The sequence below is a fragment of the Pseudophryne corroboree genome, chromosome 8, assembly GCF_028390025.1.
Source record: "Pseudophryne corroboree isolate aPseCor3 chromosome 8, aPseCor3.hap2, whole genome shotgun sequence".
Classification (NCBI taxonomy): domain Eukaryota; kingdom Metazoa; phylum Chordata; class Amphibia; order Anura; family Myobatrachidae; genus Pseudophryne; species Pseudophryne corroboree.
This window is the reverse complement of record NC_086451.1, coordinates 306,687,719-306,703,096: the sequence shown is the minus strand read 5'-3', so window position 1 is coordinate 306,703,096 and position 15,378 is coordinate 306,687,719. Positions and strand designations below refer to the sequence as shown.

General features: G+C 43.6%; 1 protein-coding gene across 2 annotated transcripts in view; it reads left to right on the top strand.

The window, feature by feature from the left end:
• PASD1 (PAS domain containing repressor 1) overlaps nt 1-15,378 on the top strand; it is a 252,224-nt gene that overhangs the window by 204,704 nt on the left and 32,142 nt on the right. For both annotated transcript variants that reach the window (XM_063937369.1, XM_063937368.1), the window contains exons 12-13: nt 6,125-6,272; nt 11,576-11,657. In XM_063937369.1, the coding sequence (XP_063793439.1) occupies nt 6,125-6,272; nt 11,576-11,657 (230 nt within the window). The remainder of the gene's footprint in view (nt 1-6,124; nt 6,273-11,575; nt 11,658-15,378) is intronic.

Genomic DNA, 15,378 nt, shown 5'->3' with positions numbered 1-15,378 from the left:
CTTTACTCGTTAAGTGGGCGGCGGGCAGGGGTGACCCCCGTAAATCGGGAGACTTGCCTGCTCTTCCGGGGGGCCGGGAGGGTCACCCGTTTTTCGGGAGCCTCTCGGCCATTCCGGGAGGGTAGGCAAGTATGCTGTTGTGACAGAAGGGAGAGCTGGTTGGAGTGACACATGGGGGAGCTGGCTGGAGTGATACAGGAGGGTGCTAGCAGGAGTGACACATGGGGCAGTTGGCTGGAGTGACACAGCAGGGTGCTGGCTGAAGTGACAGGAGAATGCTGGCTGAAGGGTATTATGTGAATCTGGCTTCTTCAATATATTTTATGTGGACCTGTCTTTTATTAATTCTTTTATGTAGAAGTGGCTTTTTCAATGTATTTTATGTTGGATCTGTCTTTAAAGATTTATTTTATGGGGATCTTGTTTTTTAAATGTATTTTATACAAGGGGCAAGGCCTAGCAGGCACAAGTCCACACCCCATTTTTATATGCACGCCTTCGCCTCGATGTCGGCTCTTTGACATACCTAACATGATTTTTTTGGCTCTTTGTCTCTGACTGGTTGGCCACCCCTGGTCTAGACACTGTAGATCTGCTATGCCACCCGCATTCTGGTAGGTTACGCACTAGTATACATTCTCCTGCATGTTTTATCCTCAAATAGTATACAGTAGTCTCAAATAAATTGAAGGAAAATCACAAGTTCTGACGTTTTCACTTGTGTTCTGTGTCAGCCTTTTGATACATCCTGTTCTATTTAGCGTCTTCTGACAATTAACGTGATGTAGATACCAGAGCTCTGTCCAAAAATAAAGATATTTCTTTTTTTCTTTAATAAGCTCTGCATGCACCTTTCACACATAACCAACCAATGGCTCATTCATTTCACATGACTTCCGACTGAAGGAAATGACTTTGGAAAGATCAATAGGACCCATGCAGTTGTTTATAATATGTGGAAAAGTGTAATGCCAACTTAGCTTATAAAACTTGTGGTCCTGGTGGGTTGTGACTCAAATAAATGTGTCACAGCATGTAACTGTGTTGGTACTGGGCAGTTTGGCTTATTGTCATTTATTTGGTGGAATAGAATATTTTTATGTCACTTACTCAAAGTAGCAGAAATCTTATCTCTTTGATAGGAGAGCTTCAGTTACTGTCACTGTATGGTATAATGTATAACTGTATAATGTATTTATTAGCATCTTCCATAGAGGGACATAGTGGAATATATAGTAGTTAAAAGTCTGCAGCTTCTGAAGAACTTCTTCACAGTCAGAGCTGCTGATAGTGAAAACGTCATTTGAAGTCATTAAAAATCATTTATGACAGTGCAAAACTATATAAGACGGCAGGTTTCGACTTTTTCAGGTCGGAAGGGGTTCCGACCTATTCAATTCCCCCCTCAGTTTTCCGACAAGTCTGGAAATTCGACTTGTCGGGAAGCACGTGGATTGGCGGAATAGGATTTGGCCGTTCACTGAATAGCCCTTGTTGGATCCATTCCGACAAATGCATGTCAGAATGGATCCGACTTTAATTGAACATTCCCCTAAGTCAGACATGTCCAAACTGCGGCCCTCCAGCTGTTGAGAAACTACACATCCCAGCATGCCCTGACACAGCTTTAGCATTCTCTGACAGCAAAACTGTGTCAGGGCATGCTGGGATATGTAGTTTCACAACAGCTGGAGGGCCGCAGTTTGGACATGTCTGCCCTAAGTGCATGTTTCATGAATTGGCTCATTTTTTATCAGAAGTTCATGGATTTGTACTGAGGAATGTTGGAGGGGGCTCAAGATTGGGTCTTGTGATATGAGGTGGACTGGGATCAGACTAGGCCCTGTCTGTGTGACTTTTGTATGTTCTAAACATGTTTGTGTAGGTTTAGTCCCATACAGGGACGTGTGGTGAGATAAATATCTCAGGAGGCACTGGCTAGTACCAAAAACAGATTTACACATGAACTATGAGCCAAAGAATCATGAGGGCATTATACACAGGTGCAACAGTATAAACTCCTGGAAATTTTGTAGGTTTTGATTAAAGATGTGTGGGAAAGATAGGCATCTGCTATAGACTTTTTACTCCAGAGTTTTGACTATAAAAATGATCTTTGTATTTTTCACATATAGGACCATATGCAATTGCGGTCGAATTGCCGCAAATGTCGAATTAGGGGGCATTTTCGACAGTAAAAACTGATTCGACAATGCAATACAGTACTTTTCGACAAAAAAAGTCCGTTTCAGATTCGACTTTTTGCAATTCGACATTTGTCAAATTCGACATGTCTGCAATGGTAAAAATGCGGCTTTTCGACAAAAGTATGTATATTCAATTGAAGAATGTCGATTCGACAACAGTGCTTTTCGACAGTCATTTCGTAAATTTCAGTCCGCCTCATTTTGCTGGCGTGATGTAATAAACATTTTTAAAAACATGTTTTTTTTGTGTTTTTTTTATTGCTAAAAGCATATCTATTTATATTAGAAGGGATTATCTACTTGGTTTGTCTATTTAGGAGCCACAAGTATTATTTAATATATTTTTTAAAAGAATATATTTTTTTTTTTACTGACTAATATAATATGGAGAGATCAGAGCATGTTTTTCAGTGGGAAGGGGTGGGAATGGGTTAAAAATCCTGAAAAAAAATGCGTGGGGTCCCCCCTCCTAAAGCATAACCAGCCTCGGGCTCTTTGAGCTGGTCCTGGTTGTAAAAATATAGGGGGGGAAATGACAGGGGTTCCCCCATATTTTAACAAACAGCACCGGGCTCTGCGTCCGGTCCTGGTGCAAAAAATACGGGGGACAAAAGACGTAGGGGTCCCCCGTATTTTTCACACCAGCACCGGGCTCCACTAGCTAGAGATAATGCCACAGCTGGGGGACACTTTTATACCGGTCCCTGCGGCCGTGGCATTCAATCCCCAACTAGTCACCCCTGGCCGGGGTACCCTGGAGGAGTGGGGACCCCTTAAATCAAGGGGTCCCCCCCCTCCAGCCACCCAAGGGCCAGGGGTGAAGCCCGAGGCTGTCCCCCCATTCAAGGGCGGCGGATGGGAGGCTGATAGCCAAGTGTAAAAAAAAAGAATATTGTTTTTTTTTTGTAGCAGAACTACAAGTCCCAGCAAGCCTCCCCCGCAGCTGGTACTTGGAGAACCACAAGTACCAGCATGCGGGGGGGAAACGGGCCCGCTGGTACCTGTAGTTCTACTGCAAAAAAAATACCCAAATAAAAACAGTACACACAGTAAAACTTTATTACATACATGCACACCGACACACACATACTTACCGATGTTGACACGAAGTGTCGGTCCTCTTCACCAGTAGAATCCACGGTTTACCTGTAAATAAAATTATACTCACAAAAATCCTGTGTAGATCTGTCCTCTTCTGCTTGTAATCCACGTACTTGGCAAAATAATAAAACACAATAAAGTTTTACTGTCACGGTGTGTGTGTACTGTTTTTATTTGGGTATTTTTTTTGCAGTAGAACTACAGGTACCAGCGGGCCCCTTTCCCCCCGCATGCTGGTACTTGTGGTTCTCCAAGTACCAGCTTGCGGGGGAGGCTTGCTGGGACTTGTAGTTCTGCTACAGAAAACAATATATATTTTTTTTACACTTGGCTATCAGCCTCCCATCCGCCGTCCTTGGATGGGGGGACAGCCTCGGGCTTCACCCCTGGCCCTTGGGTGGCTGGAGGGGGGGGGACCCCTTGATTTAAGGGGTCCCCACTCCTCCAGGTTACCCCGGCCAGGGGTGACTAGTTGGGGATTTAATGTCACGGCCGCAGGGACCGGTATAAAAGTGTCCTCCGGCTGTGGCATTATCTCTAGCTAGTGAGCCCGGTGCTGGTGTGAAAAATACGGCGGACCCCTACGTCTTTTGTCCCCCGTATTTTTGCACCAGGACCGGACGCAGAGGCCGGTGCTGGTTGTTAAAATTCGGGGGATCCCCTGTCATTTCCCCCCCCGTATTTTTACAACCAGGACCAGCTCAAAGAGCCCGAGCCTGGTTATGCTTAGGAGGGGGGACCCCACGCATTTTTTTTCAGGTTTTTTTAAACACTTTTGTGCCGTCCATGAAGTCGAATCCAGGACGCACACTATTGTAAATTGGTCCGTTTTTCGACAGCGGGACTGTCAAATCCGTTTTTTATTGAATATGTCGAATTCGGGTCCCGGCGGGAGGGTGTCTGACTGTCGAATTGTGTCGAATTAAAAAACGGTCGAATTCCAGCCGGAATTCGACCGCAATTGCATATACCCCTTATACAGTCAAAACTCTCATGCAAACGTTAGTATGACAGGAAAGGCTCGGCCTCACCTGCCTCACCCCATAGTCCAGAAAACATCCAGTGGCCCAGATTTATCAAGTCTTGGAGATTGATAAATTGCACAGGGATGAAGTAACAACCAATCAGCTACTGACATTTTTAAAACCCAGCCTGTAACACCGTGCATTTTATCACTCTCCAAGGCTTAATAAATCTGGGCCACAGTACTTGCTGGTAACTGGCTTCTGACAATATTTATCTTCGGCTGGGCACATACTTGACGATATGCACCCAATATATCATCCGAACCACCGGATCAGACGATATATCGGTTACATTGTCCAGTGTGTATACACTATATCGTTAACGATGCACGTTCCCACGTATCGTTAACGATGTCCAATATCTTTAGTTCCAACCTTGAAATCTAAAGATATTGGACAAGACTGCATGCACCTGGTTGTGGGTTGGCCCTTCACTGACGATATCGGTGACGATATCGTTCAGTGTTTATGTCCGATATCTTTTCACTTGACGCTGTTGCATCTTATGCGCATCGTGAAGTGTGTACCCAGCCTCAGTGTGTGGCAGAGAATTCAGACTGTAGACTCAACTGAGGTAGGGAGTAATGATGTTAAAACATCTCTATAAAGGACTTTGTATTATGTTGTTGCCATATAAATAAAGTATAATAATAATAATTTAAATGTGATTCAAAGGGTGGAAGTTAGTTGCTATGGTTACAGAACAACGTTGCTGTGTTCTTCATAGTACTAATGCCCAATATGAGCTATTTTAGTTCTATTACTGTATGTTATACAAATGAATTACTAAAATGATAACTTGACATTTACATGTATAGCCAATATGGTTTTACATCTATACTGTAAAAAACAACTGCCACCATGCTTCATGAGCCAATACTATAGCATGGTGATATAGGGCCTTATTCAGTATGGATCGCATCAGCGATGCAATCGCATACCGACGAATTACTAATGAGTGCGAACGCGCAGTGCCTGATATGCACGTGCCTGGCAATGCATGCACATCACTTTGATGAGAACGCGTCTGCCTGATTGACAGACAGAGACGTTCGAAGGGCGGCAATGCGGCATTGCGGGGCGTGGCATCAGAAATGAGGGCGTATCTGGGCCGTTGACGGGGCAGCCGCATGTGCATACCCTCCAACATAACCCGTTCCATTAGGTACAAAATGCTCTGTTCCTGGACTTCCTTGCCAGTGGCAGTTATAGAGATGGGGCTGTAGCACAGTCCAAAATTCAACTAGGGGAGCCACACCAACTGCCAGTGAGTCCTGGCCGGTGATGTTTGGCAGCGTTTGGGGTGGCAGTTGGTGTGGCTCCCCTAGTTGAATGTTGGACTGTGCTGCAGCCCCATCTCTGTAACTGCCACTGGCAAGGAAGTCCAGGAACAGAGCATTTTGTACCTAATGGAATGGGTCATGTTGGAGGGTATGCAGCTGCTGCAATGGAGAAAATGGTGGCAGCCCGACTGCCTTCACAGTCAGGCTGCACATTCATGGTGGCTTATTAAGCAATGATATCGCAATTGAAGTGCGATTGCATCGTTGCCCGCTGTTAGCATGCAGGGTGGCCTTGCCCAGTGCTGGGCAGCCCCTGGCATGCGACTGATAATAGTTGAAGTTTTGCTATAGTCTCAAAACGGCAACTGAAGCTGAATGAGTGCCCTACTACAGTATAATCCCCCCAGCCTGTTTTTCTTTCTGTACTTTAATATGCTTTCACTGCATTTCTTGGCTATTGTATTTAAATCTGACATTGATTATTTTGTTTTCTTTTATTGGAAACCAGTGATGCAATACGGGAAAGGAAAATCCTGTTACTACAGGTTCTTAACCAAAGGCCAACAGTGGATCTGGCTACAGACGCACTACTACATCACTTACCACCAGTGGAACTCCAAGCCAGAGTTCATTGTTTGCACACACACTGTTGTTAGGTAAGAAATTATTTTTTTGTTATAATACATACTTTTGTGGGGTATTAAACATTCATTCAACATGTGACTTATAGGCCAGAGGAGAACACAGTATAACGCCAAAATCCTGCAGCTGTTTGGCCCCATATTGCTATTGACTGCAGTTTAATATGATTGTTGGAACCACGTGATATAAATGACATACAGCTTGTCACATCTGTGTTTTATTAAATATTTCTAAAAAAGCGTTCTTATGCTAATGACCAATTATCGTTATCAGTACAACTTTCTCAAAAAGATAGACCTCAATAAGTTTAAAATGCATGATACTGATCACATTAACTCCCGGTAAAAGCGTGCAGGGTTTCATCCCTCGTAGGTGTCTTCAACTAGCACAGATGGAATATGGTAGAAATATTTCAGTAGCAGCAAATGAATAGCGTGTATCTGAAATTACTAAGGGGCCTATATATCAAGCTTTTTTCCCCATAAAATTATTTAGAAACTGAAGTTTCTGCATAGTGTTATGGTTTGTGGTTATGTGCAAATAGCATAATGCAGGAGATTTAACACAAATCTATTGAGAATGCTCATTAGCACTACAGACCACAGTCCCCATTATTACCAATGGGGGCTACAAACTGACAATTACAGATGTAGCCGTGCTCATCTTTGCTGTGATGTAGCATGCTGCAACAAGGCTTGCTGCAAGGCATGCCAGGCTGCAACTATTCGCAGCCACTGAATGCTCCATTAATTCCTCACAGGGATTGAGTGTCCCAAGCCCACCTTCTCAGGGTGCCTTCCCGGCTGGAGGACATTGCTGATGTGTCTTACCCATCCATTACCGCTGGCAGATGTTTAGCAGCGCAGCAGGACATTATGAAGGGATAGAAGACTGGTGCTGCTCAGCTTCAGCAACCTCCATGGAACCTCCGCAGGGGAGGAAGGCTGCTACCGCTGAGCCCTGCACCAAACCTCACAGTGTTAAGGGTGATGCCCTCACCTGCTACAGTGCGTAAGGACCTGCCGGCGGCTCCTGATGTGAGAGTACTACCGGATCATAGCACAGTCTTCCCACCCATTCCATAATATAACAGTGGAAGTGTGGTGCAGTCAGAGGTGGAGGCACAATAAGCGTGCCAAGAGACAGGAATTTCAACACCTTATCTACCCATATAAATATTGCTCCATGCTAAATTAAGATAAATGGCATCTTTTACACCTTTAGTGGATTGGGGATGATGTCTGTCAATGCCGCAGGTTCTGTGTTATATATAATGAAGACAATGACATTTCTCTGGTATGAATACTTTGTTCCATTAAAGTGTAGGCAAAGGCTGCAGGATACCATGCTATTTATATACTGATTCCGCTCTGAGGGCTATTCAGTGTTGGATCTATAATGGACTTTCACAGACATATACGTGACAGCAATCAGTGAATGATTTCTGAATGGTTTATTTTTATCATTGGTTTTTTAGTGGATTCTTAACATAAAAGAGGTACAGAAAAATTGTGAAGGGGGCGACTGGGAGGCAGGGCTGCCTTCAGAATTTGTGGGGCCCGACACTGACTAAATGGACAAGGCCCATCTCTCCACAAAAAAAAGATTCTGCCGCACCACTCCACCCCTATGTGATGTCCTACATTGTGACGTTACATATGAGTGGAGTGTTGTGGACCTACAAGAACGATTCACAGAGAGTTGATGTGCAGGGAAGGCTTGTTTTAAGACGTTCTCTCTGCACACCAGCCTGCAGTTGATTCACAGGTATTGGCGGTAGGAGACAGGGGTGGGCCCCCCTCTCTGTAAGGGCCCGGGACACCAGTCCCCCCCCCTGATGGCTGCCCTGCTGGGAGGGGGACAATAAACTAGGTGATAACTAACATAAACATATGCACAAACAAGGTGCTAACTGTAATGAGATTGAGGAGTGTTGAGAAATGCTATGGCATTAAAGGAGAGGTAATATAACACAGCTCTACGTTTCAACATATCATTTTTGAGATGTTATAAACACATATGAACTGCTGTAATTACAGTGTCATTCCTTTACTAGTACAATAGTGGCAGAGGCCATCTTTCTTTTAAAACAGGTAGAATGCCTTCTGCATCTTTTTCCTCTACGTCAGGAGCATACTGTAGTTGCGGACATTAGGGAGATGATAGCAGTAATAGCATATATAGAGATAGTGTTCCTAGCATACAGCTTGGGATTTTCACATGTTGGGAGGTATGTTTCTAGGATAAATGTCAATTATAAAGTTTCCAATACACTATAGAATAGAAATGCACCTAAAAACTATTTTAAAAGCCTCCTCCACAAACCGGAAAACCTGTCGGAGTGTCAGTGTCAACTATGGTTGCCACCTCATGCATCATCGATTCCTGGAGATCCACCCCCCCAATCCCAAACATTCCCCCGCAGAACCTAGCAATGTTCATGTAAATAAAATGATGTACCATATTTATATAATATTTTACGTTCAAACAATCTTAATGAAACAGTGTATATACAGGTTGAGTATCCCATATCCATATATTCCGAAATACGGAATATTCCGAAATACAGACTTTTTTGAGTGAGAGTGAGATAGTGAAACCTTTGTTTTTTGATGGCTCAATGTACACAAACTTTGTTTAATACACAAAGTTATTAAAAAATACTGTATTAAATGACCTTCAGGCTGTGTATATAAGGTGTATATGAAACATAAATGAATTGTGTGAATGTAGACACACTTTGTTTAATGCACAAAGTTATAAAAAATATTGGCTAAAATTACCTTCAGGCTGTGTGTATAAGGTATATATGTAACATAAATGCATTCTGTGCTTAGATTTAGGTCCCATCACCATGATATCTCATTATGGTATGCAATTATTCCAAAATACGGAAAAATCCAATATCCAAAATACCTCTGGTCCCAAGCATTTTGGATAAGGGATACTCAACCTGGTATATAAATAGGAATATAATAGTCGCCACTTGGATAAATTACAGGCATTTGGTGCCTTAGAACTAGGTTGTGTGAAAAAGGGAAGAACCATGGAAGTGTAAGTGTTGCACACAACCTAATCAATATCAAGCTTCAACAGGTTAAACAAACAAATGCACTACTAAAAGGTGTCTGTTAGTGATTAAAAATATACATTTATATATAACTTGAGCCTCTATTTGTTTCATGCATGCTCACTATATTATAAATATATGTGTGACATGTCTGTCAGCTCTCGTTGCTCTTCTCACATGAGCCGGGCTGGTGTCACTTCACCACTGCAGCCTGGGAAAACGCTGAGGAAGAGCTGCCGATGGCAGCGTCATGGCAGCTTCGGCTCAGTCTGTGGTCCGCAGGCGCAGACCGGGGAAATGCTGAGGAAGAGCTGCTGATGGCAGCGTCACAGCAGTTTCGGCTCAGTCTGGGCTGAACAGAGTCTCGCGAGATTTGATGTCATCATCTCGCAAGACAGTCACTGTAGTTCACTGAGTTCCTTGGCTGCCAAGCAGCAGAGCTGGTGCTCCCAGGGTCCCCTTTAATCCTGGAGAATCCGGGTGAAGGGAAAAGCCTCCTGGAGGGTTGCCACCAAATCCTGGAGAATCCAGGAAATCAGGGAGAGGTTGCAACCCTAGTGTCAACAGTTGGCGTTTGTTAGTTTGTAAATCAGGGGTGATTGGACAAATCTGCAACTGTGCACAGTCAGCATCTGCGTTATACCCGAATTAGTATTTGAATACATCTAACAGATATTAATTTGTGTAACAAACCTTTTATGTTCATTAAGTATATACACATATATAGGTAAAATGATCAATTGTTTTTAAATGCAGAGAACAGCGCCCTCTTCTGGTATTTCCTTTATGAGTTTACTTTTTCTTTACAGAAAAAAAGTTTGGTAGCAGCTTCCATGTTTTTGGAGTATTGTTACAGTTTTGTTATTGTAGTTAGTAGTAGCATCAGAGCCGAAACTAGGATTTTCGGTCACCTGGGGCAAGGCGGTAATTTGCGCCACCCCCCCTCCCCCCAATTTTTTTTTAATATATAAAATAAATAAATAAAAAAACCAAAAAGCAAACAAACAAACAAACAAACAAACACTGTCAGACTAAAATAATCAGATTATCAAAAAGTTTGAAACAAAAGGAGATACTATGTGACAATATTACCCAATGTGAATCAAATGCCCTAAGCGTCACATGCCCCCCAGCAGTGTGTTCCACTACATGCCCCACGTGTGTCCCCATACATTGCACAATATCACTGCACTACATTCCCATATCCACTGCACCACATCACTATTCTACATCCCCTACATGCTGAACTACACCACTACACTACAGCGTGTCCTCTCAGTGGTGTGTAGCTGGCAGCTTGTTATCAGTTGGTGATGGGCAGGCAGCAAAGATCATAGCCTGCTTAAAAACACAGCACCAATAGCTTGCTTCTATAGCTTGCACGGTGCACCGCACGCTAGTCGCAGCACTGCATAGCAAAGAAGAGAGTTTAAGACAGTAGCCGGCATAGGAGAGTTCCCAGGTACTGGAGCTTAGCCGCAATTCGTTGGAGCCAGCTGTGGGCAGTCAGGTGGGAGCCGTCTGCTGTCTCACTGGAGCAGCACAGCACTGCTTGTTAAAAAAAAAAAAACCTGCTCCTCTATAACTCCTCGGCGCCCCCTCAAATCCTGCACCCAGGCCGCATGCCCCCTTAGACCTCCCCCTAGTTGCGGCCCTGGTAGCATCATTGCTTTATCTGTAACTAACAGTCATAAGAGAACATTGTAAAGTGATGAATGCATGCAGGGGTCATAGATAACCGTGCAATATACAGGATTACTGTTATAATCAGTGTGTAGGGTAAACATTGAATGTATTCATCATCATCATAATACAGTAGTTAGCTGCAATTCTATCATCAGATCTAATTCAGAGCTGGTATTCTTTAGTTTCTCATCCTATATTTTTAATGGTTCTTGCTTTGGATCTTCATGTCACACTTAAGTCAGACCTGATGATCCTGCACACTCTCTGAGTAATTCCATACATAATTTAGATAAAGTTTTTTTTATAAACCGGGGATGGGAGCTAAAGTAGTAGAGAGTCCCTTCCAAATATACTATATTTGACACGCGATGCCTAGTTGATTTCTGATTATCTACATAAAGTCTACTATACAGATATATATAATCCTACCGATAATAACAAAACAAATACATAGTGAAGCAGGATTGATCTGCAGGCTATAAGTCATTGACTATATGACTACTGAAATAGTATATTCCTTTACATCACATTTCATGCTTCCCTCATTGTGTTATGTTACAGCTATGCCGAGGTCCGAGCGGAGAGGAGGAGAGACCTGGGGCTCGAGGAGTCCGCTTTAGAACTCGGAGACTCATCAATAAAGGTACACTGCGTCTACTGCAGTCACTATGACTAGCCACCCGGAAACCTTATTATAAATCCTTTGCAAAGGACAGCAAGGAAGAAATCTCCATGCACCTGTACACACGTCTACACCCATGCATTTTACCCAGTGCCACCAGCTAACCACTGCAGTCCAGTGTGGGAAACCAGGAGCAATACTGCCTTTTCATTCTAAAATTCTACCCCTTCATTTCAGATAGAATTTGTCCAAATCAGAAAACCAATCCGATAGTTGCTGTGACAAAAATCTAATAGGTTACAATGAATCTGCAAATTTATGTTTGAATGATTAGCATTCAGTGGCCAATGACCAGGGTCGGATTAAGGAGGGGCGCAAGGGGCGGTCGTCATGGGGCCCCCACACATTAGTAAAACACAGCTGTGTGTGGGACCCCTAGAGTAGTACTCCTCCAGTGGCAGGGCTGTGCTGCCAGCAAGGAGGTCATCCGTGTCCAGCGAGTGTCATGGAATGGGAGGTGAAATCCTGTGGGCGGGAGCTGGCAGTGAGTGTTGCTCCGACATGCTGGTCTTATGTCAGCTGCTGTTCTGTGACAGATGGTCCAGGTGCGTGTATATGGGGAGGAGGGGGGGGGGGAGCTGGCATTTATGAGCAATTTTACTACTGGGCCCCCCCCACAACTTCGCTGACCCTGGGCACCCACCAGCCGTGATCCGGCCCTGCCAATGACTACTATTATTATTATCTGTAATTACACCCTTTTCATTCAATTGATTGAGTTACAGATAACACAAACAGAGAAGGCTGCTTTGCCCAAACACCCTTACAAGGAACATTTATTCATTTATATACATGTGTTGTGTTACTTTGAGACTCTCTACAGACTGTTATGACAGCAATGTATTGGGGAAGCTCAGATGTGGTCCAATCCTCAGTAACGGATTGCAGTTTACACAGTGGACTTTTACAGTTAATTTCCACTAATACAGAAAAAAAAATAAGAAAATAAAATCACGTTTGTTAGTAATAAAAGTAAAAACACATTGGGGGTCATTCCGAGTTGATCGCTAGCTGAAAATGTTCGCTGCGCAGCGATGAAGCAAAAAAATGGCACTTCTGCGCATGCGGCACAATGTGCACGCGCAACGTACTTTCACAACGGACGATGTAGTTTCACACAAGGTCTAGCGAAGCTTTTCAGTCGCACTGCTTGCCGCAGAGTGATTGACAGGAAATGGGTGTTTCTGGGTGTCAACTGACCGTTTTCAGGGAGTGTTCAGAAAAACGCAGGCATGCCAGGAAAAATGCAGGCGTGGCGGGGCGGACACAGGGCGTGTTTGTGACGTCAAATCCGGAACTGAATGTTCTGAAGTGATCGCAAGCGCTGAGTAGGTCTGAAGCTACTCTGAAACTGGACAATATTTTTTTGCAGCCGCTGTGCGATCCTTTCGTTCGCACTTCTGCTAAGCTAAGATACACTCCCAGAGGGCGGCGGCTTAGAGTTTGCACGGCTGCTAAAAACAGCTAGCGAGCGATCAACTCGGAATGACCCCCATTATGCGTTAAAAATTATTTACTCAAGGAATATACTGTAGTTTGCTTTTTATATGTATTTTAATCTATTTTTGACATCTTGTGCTGGAAATAACTGAGCAAGTATTGCCGTAATACCATGCAATGTTTGTTAAGCACTAAGGCTTGGTTATTCCCAGAGACAGCAGTATTATCACCAAAGGTAACTACAAAAAAATGCTATCGCCAGTAATAAGTAATGTTCACCGGCTGTAGGGATGTTCGCGCTTTGGTAGCTCTACCCTGGAGTCAGTATACAGTAATAGTTATTAATGGTTCATGGGTTGTGCCCAGGGTTCTGCAGCGGAATCAGTGCCGTTTTATTTGTTTAGAAATGGTGCAAACAGAGTTAATAGTACTGCAGTATAACTGAGTTCATATAAAATGTATTATCACAAAGGGGTCTAGATAAGAGTAAAACATGGCCGATTAAATTCAGTGTAAATAAATGTAAATGTACAATACTATAATATTATGCATTTTGGTGGCTAAAAGTATGTTAGCAGCGAGGTTGAAAACAAATGAGTAAATCTATGATAAAAAATTATCTAGGTATAATTTAGATCAGAAACTAAGCAATAGCATGAAACGCCAAATTCCTGCATCCAAAGCCAACAGGATAGTATCATGTACTAAAATGGGTATAAACTCAAGTAATTCCTCACCTCTTTTAAAAACACTAGTGAGGCCTCTCCTTAAATATGTGGGCTTCAAATCACAGAAAGAATGTCTTGGAACTGGAGAGAGTGCAGAGACGGGCAACTAAATTAATAACAGGCATGGGAGATTTCATCTGTGAACAATGATTGTCTGAATTAGATTTACTGTATCTACACCAAAGAACAAATTGATCACTGCATGCTTATATACATATCCTCCTGCAAGAGTCAGTAAAAAATGATAGAGTTTATAGGGGGTAATTCCGAGTTGATCGCTCGCTGTCGATTTTCGCAGCGCAGCGATCAGGTGAAAAAATTGCATTTCTGCGCATGCTCTTTGTGGTTGTGCACAGGTTCTAGCGAAGTTTTCCTTCACACTGGCGGCCGCAAGAAGATTGACAGGAAGGGGGCGTTACTGGGTGTCAACTGACCGTTTTCAGGGAGTGTTTGCAAAAACGCAGGCGTGTCTGAAAAAACACAGGCGTGGCTGGGCGTTCGGTGGGCGGGTGTATGACGTCAAATCCGGACACGAATAGGCTGAAGTGATCGCAAGCGCTGAGTAGGTTCAGAGCTACTCTGAAACTGCACAAACTGTTTTTGTAGAGCTCGGCTGCACAAGCGTTCGCACTTCTGCTAAGCTAAAATACACTCCCCAGTGGGCGGCGGCATAGCGTTTGCAAGGCTGCTAAAAGTAGCTAGCTAGCGATCAACTCGGAATGACCCCCCTAATGCTCAATGATGGAAAGTAATCTCTCTACATCAAGATATAGAGGCTGATACTGTGTAGGACACATCTCTTTTAAATGATGATCCTTTAAAACATTAGGTAGACTCACCGGAAAGTCACCGATGTGTTTAAAGTAGAGATGAGCGCCTGAAATTTTTCGGGTTTTGTGTTTTGGTTTTGGGTTCGGTTCCGCGGCCGTGTTTTGGGTTCGAACGCGTTTTGGCAAAACCTCACCGAATTTTTTTTGTCGGATTCGGGTGTGTTTTGGATTCGGGTGTTTTTTTCAAAAAACCCTAAAAAACAGCTTAAATCATAGAATTTGGGGGTAATTTTGATCCCAAAGTATTATTAACCTCAAAAAACATAATTTACACTCATTTTCAGCCTATTCTGAACACATCACACCTCACAATATTATTTTTAGTCCTAAAATTTGCACCGAGGTCGCTGTGTGAGTAAGATAAGCGACCCTAGTGGCCGACACAAACACCGGGCCCATCTAGGAGTGGCACTGCAGTGTCACGCAGGATGTCCCTTCCAAAAAACCCTCCCCAAACAGCACATGACGCAAAGAAAAAAAGAGGCGCAATGAGGTAGCTGACTGTGTGAGAAAGATAAGCGACCCTAGTGGCCGACACAAACACCGGGCCCATCTAGGAGTGGCACTGCAGTGTCACGCAGGATGTCCCTTCCAAAAAACCCTCCCCAAACAGCACATGACGCAAAGAAAAAAAGAGGCGCAATGAGGTAGCTGTGTGAGTAAGATTAGCGACCCTAGTGGCCG